Raw genomic sequence first — 22256 nt, forward strand, 5'->3', positions numbered from 1 at the left:
CCACGTACACCAGCATTGTGACGCAGTCAGAAAAATTAACTAGTTTTTGGTCAGCCAACCAAAATTATTTTGGATTCTGTAGCCTCAGAACCACCCCTTTTGCCAATAATTTCTTGCCCTTTCTCTACCTTGTAAAAATTTCTTAAATTCTGTGTTTAAGTAGAAGGCTGATGGAAAAGTCATGAGTATTTCTGTGCCAACATAGCACTGTAATGTTGTAATGAATACAGCACTTACCTTTCTGTTCTCTGAATATCCAATAACGGCCTTGCTTTCCCAAACATAATTCCTGAAAATGTCATTAAAATCAAAGAATGAAAGCTGATAGTGGGGTTTTTCATGAAATGGACTCATTATCCAAAGGCTCCCACTGTCTCAGGTTTCTTAACTCCTGTTTATTTTTTTAAAAGAGAAAAAAATGTGATCCTCAGGAATAAATAATAATACAGAATAAAAACGGAATGTGATGTGAATGTGCAGGTATCTCGTATGCTCTGAGACCTTTTTGATGAAAGATCTCATCACTAGCTAATTGGAGGGGGCATAGATGGAGGTGGAAGAGGTGTATCTAAAATATTTCAGCCCATTTGAGACTTCCTCCAGTTTAAGGCAGAATTGTGATCTTAGAATCATAGAATCATAGAATCACATGGTTGGATGGGACCTATAAGATCATCTAGTCCAACCGTCTTCCCACTACCATTGCTGCCACAGCTACTAAACCATATCCTGTATCTTCTCATCAAGCCGCCTCTTGAACACTGCCAGGGATGGAGACTCCACCACCTCCCTGGGCAGGCCGTTCCAGTGCCTTACCACTCTTTGAGAGAAAAAGTTTTTCCTCAAGTCCAATCTAAACCTCCTCTGGTACAACTTGTGGCCATTTCCTTGGGTCCTGCTTGTTGCCTGGAAGAAGAGGCCAAACCCCTGTTCATCACAACCTGCCTTCAGGAAGCTATAGAGTGCAATGAGGTCTCCCCTGAGCCTCCTCTTCTTCAGACTAAACAATCCCAACTCTCTCAGCCGCTCCTCATAAGACTTGTGCTCCAGACCCCTCACCAGCTTTGTTGCCCTTCTCTGGACACGTTCCAGGGCTTCAAGGTCTTTCTTGTAGTGAGGGGCCCAAAACTGAACACAATACTCAAGGTGCGGCCTCACCAGTGCCGAATACAGGGGGATGATTACCTCCCTGCTCCTGCTGGCCACACTATTTCTAATGCAGGCCAGTAGTAGTGACATTTAGTAGTAAATGTCAGTAAAACTGGTACGCAATATTAAAAGCATCCATTTTCCAGCATATTTACCTAACAGCAGAACTCTTCATGTGCTGAAATTGTAGCTAGAATGCATATAGCTATAATTATATATTAATAATTAGGTATTTATTAACTAGTATTAAAAAAACACTGTTGCAGAGAGAAGGGGAGTGATGCCCAGCCTGGGACCCACACCTCTGTCTGGATCTTGGTGTTTGTTTAGCATCAGCCTCACGACATGAGTTGCATTTATCTGTATTTTTTATCTCGTAGTCACTGTGCTGCTCAGGAGCCAGGTATGATGGTTCCAGACCTCGGTGGTGGCCTTGCCTGATGAAAGCCCCTAATCATCAGGAGTACATTGCACAGCCTCTCCTCTCTCCTGGGCTTTTTGGAAATTGACAATACTTGCAAAGGCATTACCCAATTTTCAGGTGTTTCTGTCATTTCTCCTGTTGGAGTATGAGTATTTCCTTGGGTAGTTTGTTTCCTTGGGTTGTTCTGAGTGGAATGGGTGGGGTTTTTTTTTGAAGGGGAGACTCTACAGGGTCTCATAAAGATAGTCCAGTTCTGGATTTCCCTGATGTTCTCCAAGAGTTTGACTATAAATGCCTTTGAGAGGTATATGCAGAAGTTTTTCATGTGCAAGCCACAAACATCCCAGAGAAGCGTTAGGCAGGAACTGATGGGAGCGTTTCCACAAATGCATTTTACAATGCACAGAACACTCAGCCCTAAAATTTACCTCCTTCATCTCTTCTGTAGGTTGGAGTTGGCTGCATGGTTTCTGTCCAAGGAAGAATAACCACCAGAAATCTCAGTGACTTGTATATCAAGAGTTCTGAGTGACATTCAGATTGCCACGACTTTGAAATTCTCATGTGCAGGCTGTAAATGAGTCCCCCTTTCTGACAGCAGCACATTCCCAGCATGTGAAGTCATAAGTACCTGGAAAGTTATTGCATCTTTCTTAGGAAACCATCTGGCAGCTTGGTCCTTTCCCTCCTCTTATGAAGATGACTCAGCTTTTGCCATCCACGTGCCCATCTCTGCTCCTCTCCTTTGGTTTCCGTACTGCTCTCACCAGCCAAACATCTCAGTGCCTTTCTGCTGACGTGTCCAGCAGTGCCTGTTCAGCAGTTTCCTAAGGACTCAAGATCCATGGTCATGTAATCAATGTTCTGCTGTTATTCCCTTGGCGGTGTGCAGTGGAGGTCACATTGCTGTCTGCAAATACAAGACAAACTCCTCACTGACCTCAAATGAGAGAAGACATCTCTAGGAGACTGTATTAGCCAAAAACTGGCAGAGAGCTAGGAGTCCTCTGAAGCCACTGGCCAAACTGAATCAGTTAGACACATTCAAGAGCTGATCCTGTCCAGCTGCGCAGCCCTTGTGGTGATGCACAGTGAAGGTGTGGTGGGCATCATCCATGTAAGGTCAGCACTTGAGTGTACGTTCTCCCATGTGGAAGATGTGTATGTGTCACTCCAGGACAGGAGGACAAACGTTTTGGGACCCTGCAATGGAGATGTGCAATGAGGCCCTATCAGTGCTCATTGAGTTTGTTCCTCCTCCTCAAGCACCATTATCTGTACATCTGACATCTTCTTCAGGACAGAAATGGCTGAGGGAGCTAAACGCTGCAGGGAGGCACAAGAGGATGAAATCAGACCTCTCTCTCCTGCAATGACGAGAGATCACCTGTCAGTACTACTCAAGCAGGCTTAATTCCAGGGTCTGCTTGAAAACAACTTCTGCAAAGACTAGCTCATTTTTGCTTTGGGAGAAAACTGTATTTTTCTGCCTGCTCCATATTACTGGTGTGGAAATGGAAAAATCAATATGGACTGGCTGGAACCAATAAATGGATTTTCTGGGTTGCTGAGCACACTCAGTAAGTGCCTGATGGAAGGTCAGCACAAAGAGTCATTTCCTGACAAAGTTATTGACTATATTGGGAAAAAAGATACCTGTGGCGCTACCCAGGAAAGGCAGGGAACGATCTCTCTTGGACTGGGTTCAGGCTTTTTTGGTAGGACTGGAGCTATCTCATAGAGCCAGCATGCTGGCTCCTGGGAAAGTGGCAAGCTGCTGGCTGGATCCTGGTTGTCCAGGCAGCCATTTTGGGGGTGTGTGTGCATATCAGGAGTGCATGGCAGTGCTTCTCCACAGAGTTTCATGCTATGTCTGTGCGGACTGTGTTTGCTTTGCATTTGCAAAGTTACTCTCCGAAGCAGATGGCTCCTTGAGACAGCTTCAGTGAGGGCTTGTAGGATTTTTTGCCCAGTTCTACCAGTCTGGCAGAGTCTTCAAGGGATGTGCTCTGTTTTATATTGCCCTTCTCAGCCTTGATTTTCTGCCATCAGTACTTCAGATTCTGCTCCTCTCCTGGTAAGAGGTCTTGTCAGTATGAGTCAAAAGGCAGCAGGTTTCACCAGCCCTGCTTGCAACCTGCTCTGTAATACAGCCTCTACCATCTGAAAGTCTCTGATTATGCTAGCTTCCATGCTGACTCTGGCTTAGGGTGCACTGAACCCAAACGCAGTGCCTGCCTCAGACTTAAGGTACCTACCTTTGATATAAGGCAGTGGTACCACCTTCTATCCCTGTCTCAGTCTAGCGTGCCTCGAGAGCATGCAGAGGATGGCGAGGCAGCCCCAGAAGTGTGCTTGCGTGGCATTTAGCTAAATGCCAGTAACACTGGCTAGACAGGGTGTGTTATCACTGGAGAGGCCTTGTATTGATTATCCACAGTGTTATTTTGTTCTGCTCAGCATTAGTTTTAGTTTGTGCTGCCTGATTTTGTGGCTGAATGCGTAGGGAGTGCACCCCAGTGCCATGGAGTTGTGGAGGTACCTAATGCTCTACTGGTGCCAAACTTCCCCTTGCTTTCACCGCTTGAGTTTGGTGCCCAATGCCTATTTGAATGTAGAGTTTGGTTGGAAGATGTGCCTGACTCTGTCCCTTCTCCTTGCTCTCCCGTCCCAGCTGGGGTCCTTCCTTCTCGATGGCAAAGCCACTCTTGTCTGCACTGGTGAGGAACCTGGCGCATGATGCATGCAGTATTTGGCTTTCAGCAAATTCATCCCTGGGCCAATCCCACTTGCACATTTGTCAAGATATCTTTCCTCGTCTTGCATACTTTCCTTTCCCATCCTCTGCTCCTGCGTGCTGCCAGACCCCCCCAAAGGGCCTGGGGTAGGTGCAATGGTTGGTCTTTTGTGGGCATCAGCCAGGAGAGCTGATCACAGTGGTGTGTGTGGGCACACATGTCCCTGCAGGGCTCAGAGCCGATTGTTATCACCGTGCACTAGGACGTTGATTTATTTCCTGGGTTTAGATAATAATCTCGTTAGGGCAGGGCACAGTGCTTCTTCTGCTTGACATGTTGCCTACACTTGAGATGCTGCTTGTGAAAAACAACATGATGATGACGAAAGAGAGAAACTGAATCAGAGCTAATGTGGCTGAGAAAGTGGAGGAAGAAGAGTACTAGCAAGAGTGACAAATCCTTTCCCTGTCTCTTGGTGAGCCCATGGTCATGGACCATGAAGGCCTAGAAAGCACTTCAGCTCCTGACATCTCCTCTGGCCATTCCCTCGTGTCCTCCCATTGTTAGCAGCTCTGTGGTGTTGAGCAGATCCATCATTCACCTTTTATACTGCTTTTTCGTGTCAACACAACACAACCCATGTCTCCATATTGCCTTTCTGTAGGTTACGTAGCCTCTGTGAGGGATGAACTTGCTCAGAGGAGTCCACCAACAGGAGATACCTCCTGCAAGGGTTTTAAATGGCACTGGCCACCAGGAAACTTTGCTATTTTAGTTCTAGTTGCCTTCTCTTACTGATACCTGCAGGACTTCAGACTTTTCCTTTTGCCAAACCCTCCCTCTCTCACCACGGAGCCATGACCAATGGGAATAAATAACGATTTTAGTAATTTGTTTGAATGTTGCTATGAAACAGGTCACGGTGGCCAGTGTGAGGACCTATTTGTGTAGTCATTCACAGAGGAAAAAAAAAGGACATTTGTTCTGCCTTGAAAAAACACCTCTTTCATGTGGAAAGGGCATATGGTTTAGATGGAAGGCTGTGGCCACTGAAGGGGAGGATGAGCTGTGGTGGGATGTTCACTTGGTGACACAGCTCAACTGCGCAGCTTCACAAATGTTCCTTGAGATTGTCTAGCCTGTTTGCTCTATGCACATCACACGCTGCAGCCAAATATTCATCCTCAGCTGAGAACTGGCTGCATTGTAGGGCAATTAAAGTAAAACATTACCCCCTCCTCCCTAACCCACAAGCAAACACTACTGCGGGTGAAGGCCAGCAGAGGAAGAATGACATCATGAAACCCAAGAGGGAAAGCAAACATCACGCCGGCTCCATGTGCTGGTCAACCACTGCGCTGGGACAGACTTGCTTCTTTGTGACTTTGACTTCTGTGATCCCTGCGTGCTTGGAGGACTTTTTTTTTTTTGGCCAGCTGTAAAGCACGGGTATACTACACAACGCAGCTAATTTCAAAACAATCTGTCCCTCTCCTGCTTTTCAAGTCCTGGCGGCAAATGGTGTATAGCATCCTTGCCACTCTGCCATGATGAAGCCATTTCCACGTGAGCCAGCAAAAAGCTGTTTAGCTGCGCTCGGACTGCAGCCCTGGACAGCCAGGGATTATTCCCTGGCCCACGTTGATCTTTCTGGGGCAGAGCTTGGCTGGTGGCCATCAAAGCGTGTCCTTAAAGCATGGAAACAGCTCATTCCAGGTAGCAAGACTTCTCCTCCTGCAATGCAGTGCGTCTTAGTAGTGCTAAAAGAATGTTGGTTTATTTTCTTACAATGACAAGGAAATGACCTAAACCCCATGTATTTATTTTTAAAAATTCTACTGGTATGGAACAGTGGTGGTGCCAGTCCCAGTGATGCGGTTGTAACCTGCTCAGGTGTGTGCATTCCTATGCCCAGGTACTTAAAACTACAAATGCCTGCTACTGTAGGCAGGCCATACGTAGGTAGATAAACTTGCAGGCAAAAATTGAGATGTCCAGGATGCAGTTCAACAAGATCACTTGTAGGAATCCATTAATATTATATGGAAGTGCTGGTAGGAGTGTCCCATTTCCCAAGCTGCAACATCCCCCTGCAGTACCTCAAGGGGGCCTACAGGAAAGATGGGGAGAGACCGTTAAGTAGGGCCTGTTGTGGCAGAAAAGGGGCAATGGTTTCAAAATAGAGGAAGGTAGATTCAGATTAGATATTAGGAAAAATTTTTTTACACTGAGGGTGGTGTAACACTGGCACAGGTTGCCCAGAGAGGTGGTGGATGCCCCATCCCTGGAAACATTCAAGGCCAGGTTGGACGGGGCTCTGAGCAACCTGATCTGGTTGGAGATGTCCCTGCTCCTGGCAGGGTGGTTGGACTAGATGGCCTTTAAAGGTCCCTTCCAACCCAAACCATTCTATGATTCTATGATTATTTGCTGCCAGCAAAGCAAGGATTTACTGAGCTCGCTTGCTCAATGCTGACAAAGCCAAACTTGGGCTGCCCTCGCTCCCCGGGAGCCAGGCAGGACAAGGTTCCCATCCCATCAGGCACTGGCTGCCCACTCTGATGCACCCAACCATCCCCCTTTCCTAGCGGTGGGCTCCTCTCGGGGACCTTGTGCCTCCGTCAGCATTTGTAGGGCGGAAGGCGTCACTGTGCGCACCACCGCGCTCACGCTGGGAGAAATCCCCAAGAGAGGTTTAACGAGCAATTCCTGCCCTTGGGCTACTGCTGGATGCTTAATCCCATACCAGAGCGGGGGTACGGGATTAAGACTTCTGTACCTGGATGCGTACAATGGCTCGCGTGGCTTCAAATATACCCACCAACAAATAATACTGCTCTTAAACCAAAATCGTTATAAATTTATTATGAATATAAAACCCGTGCTGGCCAGGACTCACAAAGCAGCACTGTAAAAAATAAACCCTCCTGGCACTACACATCCCAGAGCCTCGACGACCTGCTTTTGCAAAGGACCCTCACAACTGGGAACAAACCCCAAAATTTAACAACTTGTTTATTTTCTTTTTTTTTTTCTTTTTGTAAAAGTAAGTTTGCCATGTTAACAAAAGCAGAATAGTTTTATTTAGTGTTCTTCTCACACCTTTGACAGCTGCAGCTGTCAGGCACAGAAATACAGTATTAAAATAAACTGAACAGAGTTGCTCTTTGAAAAAATCACGCTATGCAAACCTGTGGATTGTAACATCAACAGTATAAAATGTAACAAAATCGGAATTTTTAATTTTTTTAAGCTTTTTAAGATAATAGTCCAGGCTATAAAACTATATAAGCATTGAATAAGAAATGTTAAAGTCAACAAGTCTACAACAGATACATCTTGTAAAAACTCAATAAATTATATATATATTTATAATATCTAGTAACATTTAAAATCATGCACAGTTTTGTACATTTTCTTTTTTCAGTACAGGAAAACTCAATGCTTCCAGTACTTGGAATGTACACAATTAGCAGACATTTGTAAGAAAATACCAAAAAATTCTTTTTTTATTCCAACAAAACAAAAATCTATAGAAATCTACCTTCTCAAACTTCCACTGAAGTAACCTCAAACTATAAATTATTTATTTTAGGATAAGGATTTTGTGGCTCTAAGAAGAAAAAAAAAAATCTTAACATGAGATGCTGTCATCCTGTTATTCTGAAACACTGATATGTAATATGCACCAGAGAAAAATGGAAAGAAAGAATTCAGGATGCAATTCGCCTTGCCTCTTCGTGGGTAGTAGATACAAGTTTTCTGGACAAAAAAAAAAAAAAAAATCACTCACAAAAATCCCCCAGCCCAAATTTTTCCCTCCTTGTCAGCTTGATCCATGCTAAAATTCCTTACTTTACCCCTGTGCTTCACAACGGCTATCTGACACCGAGGGGCGGAACAGCACAGTATCCTAAACGCAGAGAATCGGGCATCACTGGCATCTTCCAGTGAGTTAGATGCAGAAGAAATGCACACTCGCTGCGCCTCTCCTGCAAACAGTGTAACTCTTCTTGCTGTTTTGCTCACATGGCATTTCTGAAGCCCAAAATACAACGGTACTGGCAAAGGGGAAAAAAAAACCCAACTTACCCCGCATCATCCAAAGTCAACATTTCGCTTTGCTGCATACTAGTTATTAACTCGACCACAAAGAATACCTTCATTTGAAAATAGAAAAATAAACACCCACGCCCCCTTAATGCACAGTGGTTAAACTGATGGAAGAATTCTTGGCCCTGTTTTTCTGGAATATGTAAAAATCATCTCTCTGCTGCTATTTGTTTGGTTTTAACCACTGGTGATGTATTGAAAAATAAACTTACCTTTGCTCACTGCAATCCAGGATAAACTAATATTTTTTTAAGGAATACATATATATATATATATTTATAACATTAAATGTAATTTGTTAAAGGACTGTACACCTATACATTCTTTCAATATTTCCCATAAACACAAAAGAAAAACTTGATTAATATATTTTTTCTCCATTTTTAATAAGTTAAAAAACCCACCCTTAAGCTCGGTGAAATTTAAAGTTTACAGTAATGCTATGCTATTGAAACCAATGAACAGATATGTTAATGTCTATAAATAACTTTACAAATATACATGTTAAGGTACAATTTTTAAAACAAAACTGTGAAGATACAAAACACACACAAATCTTTTCTTTCGCCCAGATCAGTATATCCTAGATTGCAATGCTCGTAACTTTCAGACTCTCTCTCAGTACTGCTTTATGTTGCATTAGTATTATACATTCCTTTTTTTTTAATATATTTATTTATATATATACAGGATATATTTATAGATATATACACAGATTCTCTGGAATAAACCTTTTTGATATAAGTTAAAGGCTCTTGCCTACAGGTACCCGTAACTTCTTTCTCGAGTCACTGCACGTAGATGGAGCCAAACTGCTGGCGTCGAGGGGCAGACGGAGGAGCTGCTCCCCTCCCACTCACCCTTGGCAAGCAAAACTATGCAAACCCCCCAAAACAAGATTTTTCTTCCCCAAAACGGCTGTTCCCAAAGGCTGGGATGTGGCTTGGGATGCCATCCAGCCAGGTCCCCCGCCGCTCTCAGATGGGTGATGCTCTCCTCCTTGGGGACCACCACGTCTCTGCCTTGTCCCTGGGGTCTGCTCCTGCCTCGGCACGGCCCCATCGCTCCCAGCCCAGGGCAAGGGCCGGCAGCCGCTGAGCCTGGCCAAAGCACCACCATTTCAGATGACTTGACTGTCTCTTTTAAATTTCTTTTTTTCCTTTCTCCATGATGATTTGCAATTTACTTATTTATTTTTTTTCTTCTTCCAAAAGGATTCCTTCTGTGTAGCTGGGCAACATGATCATGAAGCTATAAAAACGACGACAACAAAAATATAGATATTTTTATAAATATATGAATCCCTGCAGGCAACGTGGCTTTTCAGCTCCACCAAAAAGGTTCATGTACAGATTGCATAAGCAAAGAATTTCTACATTCTTTACACTTTTTTTTCCTGTTTTTCTTTAAAAAAAGGAAGATTTTTTTTCCTCTTCTTCGTATTGCAGGCACAGAACGGCTACTCTGGCACTCAAAATGCAAGCATGGAGGCTGGAAGGTCAGCGCCTCCCAGGTTCAACATTCTGCTTAGTAAAAGAAAAACCCCAAAATTAAAAATAAACAAAAAAACATCATAGATGATAGATCATCTTGGCAAGAGATTAGTTCCTTCAGGCCAAACAGTGCTTCTTGACTTTTTATACAGCAAATGGGAAAAAAAAAAACAAAAAAAAAAGTTTTTCTCTTTACCCTGAACAGCTCAACACCACAAATCTTGGGCACCACCACGCAGTTCCACTGGAAGATCCTTCACTACGGTTTCATCCTTGGCGTCCCACCCTCACACCTTCATGGGCACGCTGCCCGCCTGTCCATCTGTCCATCCGCCTGGGGTGTCCTCACGTCCGGATGACGCCATTGCAGGAGGGGTGCTTGGGCAGGCAGGGCTCTTCGGGCAGCAGGTCATGTGCAAAGACCGAGTCGTCCCCCGAGGAGCAGGTGCTGTGGGTGTCCTGGCCTGCCGGTGAGTACTGCTCGAAGGGCACCGAGAGGTCTAGGTACTCCTGCCAGGGCGACAGTGCCATCAGTGTTGGATGTCCCCTGCTGGGGACCGAGCGACCCCTCCCCGTGCCCGCCCCCCCCCACTCACATCGGTGGACGTCACGGTGAGGACCCTGTCCAGGTCTTCCACTAGCTGCTTGAAAGTGGGCCGCTGTGAGGGGACGGCGTGCCAGCACTCCCGCATAATCATGTACCTGCATGAGAGTGAAGAGGAAATCGTCACCCATGGTGAGGCTCAGCTGCGCCTACGCACCTGCCCACCCACCCCCAAATCGTTTGGTCAGCTATGGCCAACGCAACTTCAGCCATGGTGGCCATGGAGGAGGAGGAGGATTTTGTGGGGCCATGCTCCTCACTATTGATCTCCTCGTGTGTGTCCACACTCTTGAAGCAGGAGGAATTGTCCTAAAGATGACACACCAGAGATGCACCCCCAATTGCCACCCACCAAACAAGGCATGAACTGAGCCGAAGTGTGCTGGGGTGGGTAAACCTAGCCGCTGCTAGCTGTGCAATCTCACAGTGGGGATGTCCCACTTGCCTGAACCATGGCCTAGTGTGGCATTCGGCGACAGAGGGAAGGGGGAGCGGGCAAGGAGGTCACCCCCCACCACACACTCACAAATCATGGGTGCAGTTTGCGGGTTTGTCCATCCGATGGCCTTCCTTCAAGAGTTTGAAGAGTTCCTCAACGGGAATTCCTGGGTATGGAGACCCTCCCAAAGTGAAGATCTCCCATAGTAGCACTCCAAAAGACCAGCTGGAAACCAAAGAAAGATCTTTAAAATTCAATGAGCCTTTTTTCCATCCCCCCCATATCCCCTCTCCCTCCTGCTTGGCTTTATTTCTGTGCAGCCATGCATAGCTAACAAAGTCATCAATAGCATGACTAATTGCCTAGGCCATTTTTACTAGTTACTTGGAGATCTCTGCTGATCCAACTCAATAGCAAAGAAATCCCAGGCACCAAGTCTGAAATTGAAATGAGCATTTAATCAGATAGGTGACAGCCCATCTATTACCCCCAGCTCTTTGTTAGGTCTTCCACCAGCTCCACTGAATGGAACAAATCAAATTATTCATGCACAGCTTCACTGAATTGCAGGCTTGGAACCACAGGCCGCTAATTGTGCAAGCTGATACCAAAACTTGCTTGTTACAACACTCGTTTCACTGGCCAAGCTGGGAGAAAAATACCCCAACAAAAATCAACGGCGCACTAATGTTACACACTCCACTCCCGCAGCTGTGCTCCGGTTAAGAGTCTTCTTCCTCAAAAATATCTTTTGCCTTCTTCGTTTTCTTTTTAAAAACAGGGATTATCTGTCTCTGTTTTGCTTTCTCGCACGCTCGCTCTCCTGCTCCCTAGCTTTGATTTATCTGTCATGCCCGCTGCAGCGTTACCTAAGCATGGAAACTATGATTTAAGAACAAGAAAAGCCAAAGCATGCAAAAATTACAGAAATAGAAAAGATTCATTAGTGCAATTGCAAGCAGTGAGCTTCGGGGAGCGGGCAGGCTGGCTGCTGAATTACTGTAAAAATGCCATTATCGACCAAATATTGAAACAAAACGAGCCAGTGTGCATGCTGAGCTACTTCAGCCCTTGCAAAGTTCAGGCATGACACAGATTTACGTGTAAGGCGGGCTCTGCTGTTTGCTTAACGTGCAGAGGCACTAAAACGGACAAGACAGGATTAGGAAAAATAAAGGCAAATAAATGAAGCGGCAAAATTAATCCGAGAATATATTTGTTGAATATTCTCTGATCAACTCTACTAACAGCAGACAGAATATTTCAAGCTCATCCCACGTGTTCAACTGAAGCGTAACTGTCTGGGGCAAAGCGTGGAGGAAGCCAAGGGTAATTATTTCCATGGAGATTTTTTTCCTCAAATAATTTTTTTTTGACTGCGGGATGAATCTCCTCATCCACAAACTGGACAAGAAATACCTGCCTGCCCTCCAATAATTTTGCAGCAGCTCACTAGAGATCCTCAGATGAAAGCAACTAGATAACGGTAAAATAAAACCATGTGTGCAAAGCCGCAGCTTGGAATCGATTAATTTGGTTTTGCATCCCCAGGCGCCCCAGCAGTGAACGAGCCCTGCTCGTGCTTAGCAGTACGTTTGTCTTTGAGATACTATAGGTGTTGATTTCTCCGTCATTTTATTTTTTTAAAAAAGCGCGGGTGTGCTTACACATCGCTCTGGTGCGTATAGACCCGGTCAAACAAGGCTTCTGGAGCCATCCATTTCACAGGCAGCCGACCCTGTAATTAGGAAGACAATGGGAACATCCCATCAGCATATTCCCCCAGCCACCACGGCACCATCTGAATCTTCTTTTCTAATCCATTTTGAAACATTTTCATTAACAACCACATCTGCCTTCCCGGTCACTGGGCAAGGCAGTAGTGGCCACATATAAACAGATTAGAGCATCTGATCCCTGGATCTTCGCTGACAATCTCTGCAGTAAATGCTCTCCGTAGAGGACTGCATTTCACTGCCAAGGCAGGTTTAACGTATCAGAGCATCTAAATCTTTGCATGGGAACAGCATCCATCGCTCATAAACGCAGTGAGCTCTGTAGCAGAACACGGGACAACACTTTCCAGTTTGACTCAGAGTTCAAACCCTGCCCTAGGCTGAACTTCAGGGGAAACTCCCAAGAGTGAATGCAAGGCCCAGATCCTCTCAGAATGAAAACCTGATCCTGCTGGAGGCTAAAGGAGGAGGCCTGATCCCAGGTTTCCAGGGGAGCATCCTGCATCAGGGTCATTAGCATGGGCTGTCACATATGAGAAATATGAGATTAGAAAGGCTAGATTAATCGTAATTCTTTGGGGCTTTGCTTGGCCCCTAGAGGGAGTGAGAAAGGACTGTTTCGTGTTTGAGGCATAATTTGGCTACGGGAGGGCTTTGTCCTCTTCTGACCTACTGTCTCACTGGGGGAGACAACTAGAGATGGGACACAGACAGGATGCACAAATGAGTTATGCTCTCAGCTGTCCAACACAGCTCAAACAGGAGAAATCCATCTGATTTACAATTAAAATTCCCAATAATTTTTATTAATTTATGATTAAGAAATTCCAGCAATTGAGAGGGATTTCTGATATGATATTGGACAGGATCAGTATAGGCCTGGTTGGCTTCGTAGGACTGCCTGGACATTTAGACCCCTTGCAGTCTCAAGTACCCTCAACTTCTTCCACTGCCATCTCCACACTATGGCGTAGTTGCGGCATTTGCTCGAGGCTCAGCATCTGCTGCAGGGCTCTGAACCAAGGTACAGGTCTTCTCTCCAGCCCTTCATTCCTAAATTCATATTTACAGAAAATATAAATGGCTCCAGGACTCAGCCCTTGGCTGAGACCATCTTCTAACCCTTGGTAGTGGAGTCAAGGAGCTCAGTTGTAAAAGAGAGAAATGCATGAAAGCCAGGTAGCTCCAGGTACACAAAAAGTGACATTCCTCTGTCAAGGGCTCTGGTGGGACAGAATTTGGCTCCTTGAGACCTTTATGAGCAATAGTGGAGCAGAATAGAAAGGGCTCCATTCCTTTTTGGTAAAAGCCTTGGTTGCTCTTAGTCTAGGGCCTCCTTGGCAGAGCTGAAACATCTCCACATGCTGCTAGCACCAGCAGTATCTGTCAGGTAGAAAATGGATGGTGGGTGGACTCCTGGGGCCAGCCTATCTACAGTCTCTCACTAGGTGAGGCCACCAGCAGATTTCTTCCTCCTAAACCCCTCTAGAAAGGGAGATGTTGGACAACAGCCGCTTGCTGCAGGGATGGCCTAATTCCCTGCCAGAAGGAGAACCGCACGTGCTTGGCAGTGTTGTACTTACATTGGTGGTTTTCTTGTAATAGTCAATGTTGTGAACATCTCTAGCGAGGCCAAAATCAGCGATTTTCATCACATTGTCCTCAGTGACTAATACATTCCTGGCTGCCAAGTCGCGATGAATGCACTGTGAAAGGTGAGCAAGTCAATAAATAAAGGCTCGTTAGCTGCTCGCGCCTGGAACCAACAGCACCGTGTGGTTTATGAGCTGCCGTTTCATTGACTCCCAAGCTCATAAAGCCGTGGGCACTGCTTAACTCCTCGCTTTCTCTGTCACTGCCCCATCATGCATGCTCAGTGTGAGCCACCTCTTAGCAACACCTAATCGGCAGCCTCAGCACCGACACAGCCATGTGTCTTTTCTCTCCAAATGGGACACACAGATGAGATAGCCAACTCTCATCTTCTGTGGGTGCTTACTGGGACGTGAGGCTGTCTTTCTGCTCTGCTTCCTCAGGGAAGAAGAGTACAAGCTGATATTTGAGGGCAAAAATTCCCCAAATTAAGACATCCCAAATACATTCAAAATACATCATAGTTGTTAGGGGAGAAAGAAGCTAAATCAGCCTGCACTGTACAGACAGGGAGTTTAAAGCCACCACAAACCATACACCCTGAGCTGCAGTCAGAGAACAAACACATCTGACATCTGAAGCTGAACTTGCTCTTGCCATAATGCTCCCTGCCTGCAAAAAGAGGTCACGCTGGCTGGTGTGCAGCTTTGTCAACCCAAAGCCTGATTCTCCACTTGCTGATGTCAGGATAAATCAGGACTAATCCTAGGGTACGATGTAAGCAAATGCAGCAGCTGGTTCAGTGTCAGCAAAGTGCTCCCCAGGGAGCATCCTGGGCACAGCCACGCATCGAGCCAAATCCACTGCCAGCTCCGCTCCCACCGCGGCTACATGTGCTGGTGACAGCCGCAAACACGTGAGCTGCACCCAGGATCTCAGCTTCCTCGTGGGTGCTCTGCATCTTTGATGATCTCAGAAGGGAGACAGTGGGACGACAGGAGTGCACGCAGCTCCTGTTGCCTACAGTAACGTCTCCCACGGTGGAAGCTCACGGCTTGGTGTGATGCTCTCCGTGACCACTGCTGCCCAAGCTGGAGGACTGCACATCCGAAAGCCAACTACTTCTACAAGTCGTAGAGGTTGAATTGGTGAGGAACAGCACCAAGGTCTGGGTTGCTTGTGGTTTTGTACGCGCTTTGGGGATACTAACCAGCCTGCAGGTGCCAGCGAGGGCTGTACAGCTGCATGGTTCAGGGATGCATAGGGCTGAAGTCTTCCGCAAAAAACTCAAGATACTTCACAGTGAAAAATCTTGTCTCTAAAGGGAGAAGCCTGTAACACTTTGCCTGAGTTCTTCCACGCGCACACAGAGCACTGACCGACGCTTCTACCAAATTAGGTTTCTCAACTCACTTTCTGAGATGCCAAGTACTCCATGCCCCGGGCCACCTGGTAGGCGCAGGAAACCAGGTCTTTAAAGGTCAACTGCTCCTCGGGCAGCTTGCAGGTGTCGAAGGAATAGTCCATGCCAGGTGGGCGACGTGCCCTGAGGTATTCCCGCAAGTTCCCCTTCGACGCATATTCCACCAACACATAGAGCGGTCCTGCAAGCAAGAGCACCATCAGTATCCAGTGGAGGAACAGCACCCGTGGCCCGGGGCTACGCTGACCACTAGAATCTCATTTTCGGCAGCCAGTGAGTAATTACACAGAGGGGACAGTCAAATGTGAGCCCCCACACGGTGCGAGCACCGAGCTGCTTTACCACGTACCGTCCTGCGTGCAGGCACCGAGAAGATTAATAATGTTTTTGTGCTTCCCAATCATTTTCATCATTTCCATCTCAGAGACCAGGTCAGAAAGGTCCTTGTCTGTGGCATCATCTGGCAAAAGCAAGAGAGGAAAGCAAAAAAATGTCAGCAAGAAAATAAGTGTTCTGTGAAGTAGTTAACAGAACTGCTGCATAGCCATGCGGGCTTTGATAGGGATGCAGTACTCAGAATATGGCAGTGTTTGGTTCTATTCTACCTCGAGAAGAAGAATCGAAATAAAACAAAAAAAAATTATCTCAAAAAAAATAAAAGGGAATATTTGCTCAGGATGAAAAAAACAAACAGATGGAGAAAAATGTTCATAGGAAATCGATAAAATCTTTCCTCTTCTGTTTCATCCTGATAAGTATGAAAGAAAAAAAGTAACTTTTGGTACCTGGCACCATTTTTCATTTCTGATTGTTTCCCTCACTCAGCTCCAGGGGCAAAGAGTTAAGGATGGGGGACAGTCAGAGCTGGGAGAGGGCTAAAAGAAGGAATGTATTTTTTGCATGGAAAGTTGTAACTCTTCTACAAAAGTAGAAAAACTCCTCCCCATTTTCGACAAAAGTAGAAAAATGGGGGCAAACCGCCCCAAATTAATGCTTTAGTTTAGGAAGATGGAAACATTCCTGCTTCCGAAAACAACTTCAGAAGGTACTGAAGGAAATGTAAATGAAAATAATCCTTTTCTCATAATAATTCTTTTTTTTTTCTAAAGGTGTTACCCCAAATAACCTCAAGCCCGGGCTGCTCACTGCTGAAGCATCCGCCCTGCTTGCTCCAGCTGAACTCCTCAGGGTGATTTTGTCTGTGTCTTGTCTGTGGTTACTGTGCACAGGGGAAGGATGGGAAACAGAGACTTATGTGAAGATGCTAGGTGACTCCTCCATTTTTGCGCTCCCTTTAATCTCTCAGGAGTTTGGGATCGAGTTTCCTCATGAAGAAACTCCTCAAGGAGGAGTTTGTCAACCAAACTCCTGCAAACTTCACCTGAGCTTGTTGCATAAGCTTTTGCTAGAACAGGCAGTGCTGGTTATGGGAGGAGTAAGGAGTGGGCTGATTCGCAGAGCTGACTACAAGTGAAGGGGGTTCCCCTTCTTCCCAGGGATGCTGTTACCCCTGGGCAGAGAACTAGGTCAACTCCCATTCCCTCTTCCTGATGGGATTTGCACTTTTACATGCTCTCCAAGAAGACAGGCCTCACCTCCAGGCTATGCGGGTGAAGGGGAAGAAAGGCTGTAGTCTATTTAATCTGTATAAAATACTTAAAAGAGAGAGAACTAGAGGAAATCCCAGAGCAATATGCTGTTCTGCCCTCCGTAGACTCCCCATACCTTTCAACATCTTGACAGCAACTGTGATGGCCTTGTTTGGCTTGTCCTTATCAATCCCAATCGCTTCTGCCATCACCACTTGGCCAAAACACCCCTCGCCGAGTGGCTTCCCCAAGGTCAGGCTGGAGGAAGGAATGGGCAGGTGTGTTAGTGGGTACCGGCGTGGTGACATTCCTGGGAGGTAAGGGGATCCTGACTGGTGGGTTGACTGACCGAGAGCGTGCCAATTCCCACTTGGGATCAGGAGGCAGTTCCAGCTCGGAGACGTTGGCCAGCATCGGCCCGTCGCTGGAGGAGAGACGTGTGATCCGGACCAGGGGCGTGTTGGAATTCATGGAAGAGTTGGACTCCAACGACACCTGCTTGGGTAGAGCAAATGAAGTGTTATTGCCAACTGTATTCCTAGGGAAAGCAGTGCCTGGGATGGACCACTGAGGGGGTTTGAGCTATCTTTGCCCACTGACACCTTTCTGCTAATTTCTAAGCGGGAAACCCCCGCCTTGCAGAAATGCACTGATCTAGGCACTTGCAGTCAGGATTTTAGCTGGTGGAAAGGAGGGACAGGTCTGCATGTGTCCTCCAGCAGGCAGGAGCTATAATCCATTCAGTTACTCTGTGTGCACCTCCACAACATGTACAGGCCATGGAGTGACTTCTGTTCTGACACTGTAGATGCCCACCATGAGCTTGCAAAGCCATGAAATCCATTATCCTTCATTATGTGGTTTTACAGGGTGCCTTTTTCTCCTGCCCCTCTGCAATTACACGCAGCAGAGCATCTCTAACTGCATGGACAAAGAGGACCCTCTCCCACCTCCATGAGAACTGGTTCCAGTCACCTGTGACCTCTATGAAAGGAGGACCGAGCACAATTAAATGTCCTCTTGCTCCTCAAATCCTCACTCCCCCAGGGAGCCTGGACTAAACCGTTCCCCTGCAAGATGTGCTTTCTGTGGCATCCACGGCTGCACTGCCAGCCCCTCTGGGACAAGGGTGACAGAAAGGTGGCTGCTTGGGAGCTGCTCGTGAACCAGAGTCAGCTGCCACCAGCTCCTGCTCCACTGGAACAGAAACAAATGAACAAAAGGAAGTTAAACTCCTAGACTGCAGCCAGCTTATGTCCCTCTTGGGCAATGTTTTTCTGGTAGAGCTTCTCACCTAGAGAGAAAATTTCAAGAGGGGGAAAAAAATAAGAGGGATGACCATAGAGGGGAATAGGAATCTTGTATCTACTTTCTGTTACCTGTCTCTTGAGTGGGAATTTGGAGACTTTCTGTACAGTGGGGGTGTTCATGGCTTTTTTGTTTGGCATTTTCATCCTGCAGACAAACATAATGCCCAGCACGATGACGAAGAGAAGAAAGCCAGCACCGTAACTGAGAACGTCAGTGTACACTGAGCCTGAATCATCCATTTCCATGAGCTCCTCCGCTGCGGGGTGACAGGAGACGGCAGTCAGGACAGGGTGGGCAGCTGCCTGCACACAACTACGCACATGCAGCACAAAGAATGTGGACAGGACTTGCTCATCTATGCCAATTTTCTGAGTGACTTCACGGAGGGGACTCTCCTAGGCCAGTGGTTTTCCACCTGCAGCTGTAGCTAAAACATTAGTTCAGTTTGCCTTTTTGGGGTCATTTTACTGCCCCTTGACGCAGCCCTGGGGTTTCTCAGAGCCTCCAGCCCACAGGTTGAAAACCACTGCTCCAGGCTGAAGGCATCTTCATGTGTCTGTGCTGTTCCTCTGACCCAGATCTTGCTTTCCCCATACATCCACACCACGTACCTGGATGTCTTGGATCTGCAAAGGCTGCAGGACTGGGGTTTGCTGCACTTTGCTGATTCAGCTCCTCCAGCAAAGATTTTCACCGGACCAGTGCCCGTCCTGAGGGACCAAGGGGCTTGAAGGGCATGCAGGGGGAATGCATCACACAGGGAAAAAGCTTCACGAGAGCAATCTGCGTAACTATTTCATGAAAACTTTGTTCTGCTAGCAAGAGGCTGGAAGGTCTGGCCCACAGAGGCGGCTGAGCTGGGACAGTGATGGCACGAGCCCATCAGCAGTGGCTACCTGCTAGAAAGACTTTTTTGGGACCAGCAAAGCTCAGCTGTGTTTCTCCCCTTGTTCCTCTCAGGACAGGCACATAGTCCAGAGAAAGGAGCCACGGTGGGACTAGTTTTCTTGTCCCCTAAAGGTGTGCTGGCATCAGAGGAACAGGCAGCAGCAGGAAACTTTATAATGAAGTCATGCCGGTGAGGTTGGCTCGCTAAAGGCTCGTGTACACCACTGCTGCCCCAAAGCAGCGTCTTCGGCAAGCAGTGGGAGCTTTGCCCCTGGCAGCAGCAGGCTCAGCGTCAGGTCTTTGGCAGAGAAATGGCTGTCGGTGACATCGGGGGCTGCACCAGCCTGTGTGTCAGCTGTGCAGTGCCTGATCCTGCCAAGCAGCCATCTCCTCCTGTGGGGAAGGGTGATCAGATCTCCCGGGATCAGGCACTACCGTCAGCGCCACAGCTCTGCTGCCTCAGCTCACACCGTCTCTCCCTGTGCTCCGCGTCTCTCCTCTTGTAGCGTGGGCAGGGGTTTACAAGGAGAGGTTCCTCAGACGGGCTGTATCCCGCACCTTCTCTGTGGGCAATGCTTCGGGGCCTGCTGCCGCACGGACTTTCACTGCCTTTCACTGCGGCTGACTTCAATATAAAGTTCCACTTCAGGTTTTTTGGTGGTTTTTGTCCTGCTTAGTCTTTGCTTAAATAAAAGGTGTGAGTTCATACATTGTAAAAACAGCATAACAATTGGATGAGACAGTATCAGGGGATTCTCAAAATGACAGAGACATTAGGCTTCTAACCAAAGGAAACGATTTCTCATCCAGTGGATGGCAGAAGCAGAAACAGGATCAGATCAGCTATTTTAGAGCTGGGAAATAAACAGAGAAAAGACCAGCAGATCCCACTGGCAGCAGGATTGGGCATGGAGGAAACCCTCTTGAGCCCCAGTAAAAGTGATTACATCCAAATCACCCACAGAGTCAGGATTAGAAATGCCAAAATTTCCAGTTCCTAAACACATCCTGAGATGGATGTGTTGCAAGATGGATTCAAATATGGTCTATGACTGGGTGAGCCAAAGTGAAGCGTGCAGGATTTTGGGTGCCCTTTCAGTAAGGGTCTACTGAACATACTCCAGGTCTGGTTTTGCACCATCTGCAAGGCACAGTACCTACAGGATTCAATATGAATGTTGCTGGTGCTTTCCTGGACCATGCTTGTGCCTTCCCCGTAGCCTGAGGCAGATTCTGCAGGTGAAGGGACAGCACAGCCTCGTCCCCCTCTTTGGTTAAGCAGACCCCTCTTGCATATTATGTGCTGGTTTCATTGTCAATGAGAGCTTTGCACATGAAAGGACCACAAAATTGAGGTCACAGTGGCCACAGTGGCCTCGGGTTTCAAGCCCACTGCAGCTTTCATCGATCCCAGCTGGAGCAGGCAGCGCACAGTGCCCCCGGGACCGGCACTCCTGGGCTCTCTCTACAGATGACTCTCCTCGACCTTCTGTTTGAGATCGCTATCTTGGCCTGTTCATCCGTGAAGCGGAAACAATGCTACAGGCAGGGAAGGCTGTACTCACATCAACCACTTATGCATCTGATTTTAGGTTAAGATCTGAGGCTAGACAGAAAGGTTCCTTCATAAGATGATCCACAGTCCATGTCCAATTTAGGTGCCCTGCTTGGATCATCTGATGGGGAGGCTTCCTTCTCCCACTGACAGTGTTAAGACAAAGCTCCTAATTTTTACACTTAACAGTCTTCTAACAAAGAGGCTGTGAACACCTCCTTGTCATCTAGGCATTTTGTATCATTACTGCAAAAATAATTTAGATCTTGAGATGCAATGCAGAAAGTGTCAGCTGTGAATATGCAACAGAGGTCTTCTGCTGTGCAGATCTACCACCGGGACAGTAAATCCCAGAGGAGAGCCCTCCCTGGATAACGCACCCTCTTCCAAGCACGGGGCAGTCCACAGGAACTTGGCATTTCTAAAGCAAAAACGTCAAGGCACCCTGGAGAGGGAAAGAGAGGCCAGCACAGAAGGAAATACCTGGTAGCACCGTCAGCCAAGCAGAGTGATGTGAGAACCCAATAGAATTCCCTGCGAGACAAGTATATTCCCCAGCATCCTCAAAAGTAACATTTCGCAAGTACAGAATCTCTAGCTCCTTATCCGTTGTGTTAACACCTGCCGTCTACGGGGAAAAAAAACACACACATATAGAAAGAGGGATAACAGAGAATAAGCCACATTCCCAGCAAGTGTGAGGACACCACAGGCAAATTTCAAAAGCAGATTAAAGTGGGTTTTTTTTTCCAATGGCCCATCTTCCACATTTATTTATTCATTCCCCTCTGCAACCTGTAGTCAAAAGCAAAAAAAGTTCCCTTCACCAGGTTCTTACTCTGTCCCACTAAAGAAGCATGCAAGCAAAAGCATCCAAATGAAAAATTGCCCTCACAATATGACTGACTTTGGGTTAGTGGGGTGAGTACAGGGGAGAGACAGAAAGGTTGTAAAGGAGGAGAGGAAAGGAAGAAAGAAAGGAGAAAGGAGGGGAGATGTAGTGGGGAAAAGACTCAAGTGCTGATCAGAGGGACATACAAACATTTTGATTCATTAGTTCATTGAAAAATATAGAATTTTAGAACTTTTTAGAGTTTTTTCAGAGTACGCATCTCAAAGCCATATATTCACTACACAGCCCTTGATGCTGTACTACAACTCTGGTCGATTACAAGAAGGTCCCTGCAAGGAATCTTCCTGC

The 22256-nt window shown here is 46.7% G+C and overlaps 1 protein-coding gene across 1 annotated transcript in view; it reads right to left on the bottom strand.

Moving 5' to 3' along the window:
• Positions 1 to 8785: 8785 nt before the first annotated feature.
• The window catches only part of FGFR3 (fibroblast growth factor receptor 3), a 55999-nt gene continuing 42528 nt past the window's right edge, over positions 8786 to 22256 (bottom strand). Inside the window, exons 8-18 of the mRNA XM_086746387.1 lie at positions 21539 to 21683; positions 18681 to 18868; positions 17651 to 17796; positions 17438 to 17559; positions 16062 to 16172; positions 15703 to 15893; positions 14280 to 14402; positions 12628 to 12698; positions 11048 to 11185; positions 10514 to 10619; positions 8786 to 10427 (exon numbers count right to left, since the gene is read on the bottom strand). Of these exons, the coding sequence (XP_086602513.1) occupies positions 10263 to 10427; positions 10514 to 10619; positions 11048 to 11185; positions 12628 to 12698; positions 14280 to 14402; positions 15703 to 15893; positions 16062 to 16172; positions 17438 to 17559; positions 17651 to 17796; positions 18681 to 18868; positions 21539 to 21683 (1506 nt within the window). The 3' untranslated portion in view covers positions 8786 to 10262. The remainder of the gene's footprint in view (positions 10428 to 10513; positions 10620 to 11047; positions 11186 to 12627; positions 12699 to 14279; positions 14403 to 15702; positions 15894 to 16061; positions 16173 to 17437; positions 17560 to 17650; positions 17797 to 18680; positions 18869 to 21538; positions 21684 to 22256) is intronic.

Source organism: Chlamydotis macqueenii, chromosome 4 (assembly GCF_036417535.1).
Source record: "Chlamydotis macqueenii isolate bChlMac1 chromosome 4, bChlMac1.mat, whole genome shotgun sequence".
NCBI lineage: Eukaryota > Metazoa > Chordata > Aves > Otidiformes > Otididae > Chlamydotis > Chlamydotis macqueenii.